Source organism: Astatotilapia calliptera, chromosome 17, assembly GCF_964374335.1.
Source record: "Astatotilapia calliptera chromosome 17, fAstCal68.1, whole genome shotgun sequence".
Lineage (NCBI taxonomy): Eukaryota > Metazoa > Chordata > Actinopteri > Cichliformes > Cichlidae > Astatotilapia > Astatotilapia calliptera.
In genome coordinates, this window is record NC_137438.1 from 35505053 (window position 1) to 35511040 (window position 5988).

The 5988-nt window shown below is 43.8% G+C and overlaps 1 protein-coding gene across 1 annotated transcript; it reads left to right on the top strand.

Annotated features, from left to right (window-relative positions):
• Window positions 1-201: 201 nt before the first annotated feature.
• Window positions 202-3835, top strand: pim3 (Pim-3 proto-oncogene, serine/threonine kinase). The gene is made up of 6 exons (XM_026147690.2): window positions 202-703; window positions 923-1032; window positions 1197-1247; window positions 1414-1777; window positions 2545-2721; window positions 3135-3835. The coding sequence occupies exons 1-6, from the start codon at window positions 616-618 to the stop codon at window positions 3335-3337; spliced, it is 993 nt and encodes a 330-aa protein (XP_026003475.1). The 5' UTR covers window positions 202-615; the 3' UTR covers window positions 3338-3835.
• The last annotated feature ends 2153 nt before the right edge of the window (window positions 3836-5988 follow it).

Below are 5988 nucleotides of genomic sequence, written 5' to 3' on the forward strand. Positions count from 1 at the left end.
TTAATATTGCAAGGATATTTTCGAATAAAAGTATGATACAATTGTGGCGCGTGTTAAGTAGCTACATGGGAATGCATACGTGGCAAAAGGTCCCGAAAGTACGCGCGAATTAAACGATAGTGTCTACTTGTGTTGGTGGCGGAGGGATATCGTTTTCCTAGTGCGCGTCAAAATATTGGCTTGGGAAGACCGCGCCAAAGCTCAGACAGCGGCCACTGTTTAGTACAACAGTCCGCCGCAGAGGCCCTTTAAACGCACTCTTCTGTCGGCACGACTACTATACACATCGGAGTGGTCGGCTTCCCTTTCTTCTTCTTTTTTAATTCTTAAGAGGACTGTTTTTATCGGAGATACCTGAGTCGAGACACAGGAGTCATATTTGATGCTGGTTTTTGGGGAACGGTGTGCGACTTCGCGGTCGTGACACGACTTTGACGGGCGCGGTGCGGCGGAGTTGGCGCACTGCTGGACTGGATTTAACAGTTGCTCGCAGCCAAGACGGTTCGCGCCACCATTTACACTGCGTCTGAACCCACTTCTTTTATTACTTATATTGTTTCTTCGGACTCACAGCGATTGAATAGAGGTCGTCTACACGGTCGTTTCAGCTCGAATATGTTGCTGTCAAAGTTTGGTTCATTTTCGCATATTTGCAATCACTCGAGTATGGACCATCTACCAGTGAAAATACAGCTTCAGCCGGGTAGGTTACCGTTACACTTGAGGCGTCTTTTAACTTCATTTATATTGGATTTGTAATGTAATGGCTAATAAATCGGAAGCATATTCTTAATTGAACAAAGTGTGCTACTACGGTTGCAGCTGACCAGTTCGTACAGCTAACAAGTTTAACCTCGCAATGCTGCATTCACCTTTTTTTAAATAACATTCCCCGTTTTATTTTGTTTTTCCCCCCTTGCAGTTAAAGTGGAGAAGGAGCCTTTCGAGAAGGTTTACCAAGTGGGATCCGTACTGGGAAGTGGCGGATTCGGAACTGTGTACGCCGGCAACCGTCTTTCTGACGGCACACCGGTAAGTACGGGATCGAGGGGGGGGGGGGGGTCTATGTTTTGGTCTTGCATGTGGCGCCATGAAAGTGGGGTATTTCTCAGCTCCCTAGTTCTCTCTGTCAGGAAACACGATGTGTGTCCCCTATAATTAACGCTCACATTGTATTCTTTTCTGTGTGATTTCAGGTTGCCGTGAAGCATGTCGCCAAGGAGCGGGTGACGGAGTGGGGCACAATTGTAAGTAGTCATCCGCCGACGATTTTGTTTGTTTTGCAAACACCCCCACCCCCCTCCCCGGCTGTTGCTGGGTGGTTTTATATAACTATATTGTATTTTTTCCCCCATTCAAGTAAAAAATAATTTTTTCCATGGTTAATAAATGCCTCAATTTGCCCCCTTACAGAACGGTACTATGGTGCCTTTGGAGATCCTGCTGCTAAAGAAGGTCAGCTCGTCTTTTCGCGGAGTTATCAAATTGCTGGACTATTACGAGCGCGCGGACGGCTGGCTCATCGTCATGGAGAGGCCGGAGCTCGTGAAGGATCTGTTCGACTTCATTACTGAGAAGGGTGCCCTGGACGAGGACACGGCTCGAGGCTTTTTTCGACAGGTTTTGGAGGCGGTCAGACACTGCTACAGCTGCGGCGTGGTACACAGAGACATCAAAGATGAAAACCTGCTGGTTGATCTACGCACCGGGGAGCTCAAGCTTATCGATTTCGGCTCAGGGGCGATTCTCAAGGACACAGTCTACACCGATTTCGATGGTAAGTAAGCGCTCCTTTTTTGTGTGTGTGTTAACAAAATTGTCTAATTTAATTCATCGCTTATGCGAGAGGCTTCAGTGCTGGACGTGTGTATTGTTTTGATGAATACGCATCCGTGTGGGCTGCGTTGTGTTTGCCCTTGGTGCCCCGCTGTGCTATATTCAGATATGGAGGCGTTCACGAGGCGCTGACGCAGTCGTCTGTTTTTGGTCGAGGGTTTTCTTCTCCCAGAGTCTCTCTGCGTTTTCCTTATCGATGATCTATTAAAGGATGTTGCTAATTTAAAAGTAAATAAAAGATCTCTCATATCGCAGATATGACTCACAGCATAATGATCATATTGGTGGCCATTTTTTAATCTGTGAATCATCCTCGTCTTGTGATAGGGAGACTACTTTTAATGTTTTTTCCCTTTCAGTAAAGGTTGAGTCACTGTTGTGTTTTGTGGATGCTTGGTCAGTGCCACGTAACATCTGTTTGTTGTGAAACCGGAGACTGTAGTTCACGTGATGGGCTCACGTTGCTTTTTTTTTTTTTTTTTTTTTTTCCCTTCATGTTTGGTAACCAAGTTCCTCCTTCCAGGAGGGAAGGGAGGAGGGGAGATGGAGGCAGGTCACTCAGTTTGTGTTTTGTGGCGTAGGAAAAGATGGAAAGCTTTACTACCATGACTCAGCTATTTCAGACACATTATTCTCAATTTTCTTTTTCTCTCCCGCCTGCTGTTTCGTAACTCACCTCCCTCTTTTCCCCTCTTTGTTCTCTCACAGGTACAAGAGTCTACAGCCCACCAGAGTGGATCCGCTTTCACAGATACCACGGACGCTCTGCGACGGTTTGGTCATTAGGCGTGCTGCTCTACGACATGGTGTGCGGAGACATCCCCTTTGAGCAGGACGAGGAGATCCTAAGAGGGAGACTGTATTTCAGGAGGAGGATCTCAGCTGGTGAGTGTTAACACATGAGTTCACTCTGTTGCCCTCTAGCCATGGTTACTGGTATAGCTCATGAGGTCTATATTTATAAATCAATTCACATTAGAGTAAGACCTTGTAATCATAATGGATGACCTGATCAAATGGCTGGTAAACAGATTTATCTGTCATAAATAAAATTGAGGTTTTTTATTTTTGGGATTTTTTTTTTTTTGTCTGTTTTTGATTTCCCTTGGTGCACTCTGTACCAGTCCCACTCACCCTAGAGAGCTAACCTTAATAAAAGGGGATGTGTGTTCTGGTGCTGTGATTGTATACATAAGCTGTAGAGATGAATCCAAAATATCAGGTTCTCTCTTTCAGTTTGTTGGCCCTTTTTTTCTTTTTTTTTCTTACTAAATTTTTTTTCTTGTTTTCTCCTCCAGAGTGCCAGCAGCTGATCAAATGGTGTCTGGCCCTGCGGCCCTCAGACCGGCCCACTCTGGAGCAGATCTGCGACCACCCCTGGATGAGGGCAGTGGCAGAATCACCCAAGTCACCGGAGGAGCCTGTGGGCAGCGACATCCGCCTCAGGACCATCGACACAGATTCTTCATCAAGCACAAGCTCGAGCAAGGAGAGCCTCTGAGGGAGGCTCTGATAGACTTTTTTTTGTGGGGGGGGGGGGCAAAAAAACAAATAAGACTTTGTGGGAAAAGAAGGGGTGGGGATAGGACTGATCTGCAACCGGACCCTCTGACCCAGCAGGCCCGGCAAGAAAAATGTACTTTAATTTTCCTCTTTTGTAGGGAATTTCTAATTTATTACTTATGTGTTCTTTTTATCTTATAGTTCCATCCCCTCTTTTCCTTTCAGTTGATTTTTACTTGTTTCCTAATGGGAAACATTTTGCTGTTTGGGCGGTCTTACCAGCACTATTTATTCCCCCCCTCCCCACTTTTAAATTTTAATTTTACTTGTTTTGTTACTAGGCTGGTATACACAGCTGGCAAGGCCCTCCTATTCAGACATGGCTGCTCTCATAGAGCATGGACATAACCCTTTTATTTAAATGTTTTAATTTTGATTTTGGAGTGCCTTTTTTTGGAAAGCTGCTTTTCAGGGGCGGGGGGACTTTTGTCAGAAACTGTTCTCTTTTCCTTTTTTTTTTTTTTTTTTTTTTTTCTCCTTCTTCTTGGAATAGCCCTCAGCGTGACAGTTAAGTTGTCTCTGCTGTGATGGAAGGGGTGTTTAGGCTTTTTTTTTGTTTTGTTTGTTTTTGTTTTGTTCCCCTTCCTTCTTCTGTCCTCCCTCTCTCCATCACTGTAAGCCAACCAGCACCTAGCTGAGAGGCTAAAGTAGAAATAGTCAGGAGAGAAGGAGGTTGGGGGCATGGGGGCTCTTCCTGGCAATGGAATACTTGAAACACACTCAACTTGACTCTGTGTCGCTCTCTTTAACGCTGCTCACTCACTCTATAGCCTGAACAGGTGTTTGGAAACTGGATCCTGTCTTTTCTGAATGTCTACAAAATGTCAACACACAGCCCACCCTTTTCTCCCGCTCTGGCCTCAAATGCCTGTTCCAGGGTTCATAGCCCTCCTGACTTGTCTGTTCTATATATACGCATACATTTTTTATATTTTTTTTTGCCTCCCATCATCTCACTGCTTGACACTACATAGCCCCCACCCCTGGCCTTCCTCAGGGTTTGGGGTGTGAAATGCACAATCAATGCAATATTCATGGACTCAAATGTTTTTTGTTTTTTTTGTTTTGTTTTTTTTTCTTCAAACAAATATTGTATAGTGTGTAGTTTGTTTGTTTTTTCCTCTTATTTGTGTGTACATTTTCTTCCCTCCCCCCATTTGGATTTAATTTATTCGTAAACATGTAGACATTCCCACACTCTGTGGTTATTTATTTATTTATTGTCTATGCTTAAAAAATCCCCCAGTTTTTTTTTTTTTGTTTTTTTTTGTTTTGTTTTTTTTTTCTGTTTTTGTTTTTGCATATCCTACTTGGCCTTTGGTTTGCATTCCTTTTATAACTTATTTTTACATTTCAATTTTTTTTTTTTTTTTTTTTTTAGATGTGGAAGATGCACTGAAAGCAGTTGTCATTGTAAAAGCAGAATAAAACGTTTACTTAAATTTGAAAAAGAGGATTTTTGAATGTTATTTAAATACTTAAGAAGTCTGTTAATGTCGAATGACTAAGTTTCAGAGAAATCCACCTGGTTTTCTGTGCTGTCGAGATTCATTTGAGTTCTATGGGGAGCTCGTACTCGTCACATAGCCTCATATTCGGAGACCCTTTCAGTTTAGCTGTGTGACTTGTGGCTGTGAAGGATGGATGTCGCTATTTTTTTATACAAAAGTTTCAATAAAAGCTCATTTTTATGTACAGAAAATAACTCTGGTGTCCTGATCTTTTTGAGCAAAACCATTGCATACAGGCAGCTTTCTTACTGGTTGCCCCTCACAAACAAAGTTTAAACAGCAGGTGGGTGGGGCTTCTGTGCCGTCAGCCAGAGCTGTGTTTTCCCACTCTGACATCTGCAAAGTCAACAATGCATATGATCACTTTTAGGTACACTGGCCTTATTATTTTAATATTTGGCTATAGTTAATATGAGCGTGCACCAACGTAATAGCTGATTACTCACAGAAAATATTAATAAAAATTCTAATAGGTTTCCTTTAGATTACCACCATTTGCAGAAGATGGTGAGATTCAGACCCAGTGTTGTTCATCTGCTTGACAGCAATCTCCCCCCCCCCCCCCCCCAAGGAGGCGGGGTGAAGCTAATATACATGTCCAGTATACAGCACGCTTCATTTACACCGCCTATAGTGATAATAACAGCGCTGCAGCACGCGGTGGCAGCGGCTGCTGTCTGAGTGGCTGAAGACAAATCTAACAGGAGCCATTAACTGGGTGACAACCTGCAGCAACCAGTGGGGCTAATAAGGGATAGATGTGCCTCTGGAGCTTAGGGGAGGAGACAGTGATGGCGGCATGACAGAACAATGCTATGCATCATCACGCACACACAACACATGCATCCTCTTAAATTTAAGTGATTGCTTTTTCATTTTTATTCCCCCTGCTTGCCTGTCTGCTCTGCAAAAACACAACTCATTCCATTACAGGACTCGGAAAGCCCACGGCAGGCTGATGGTGTACAGGGACTAGGAGTGAGAAGCATAAGGTGTGTAGGGTATGCTTTTTTTTTTAGGGAGGTGCTGCCCCCGCTGGCCAATCAGTGTTCTTTCTGTCATTATACACAACAAATGC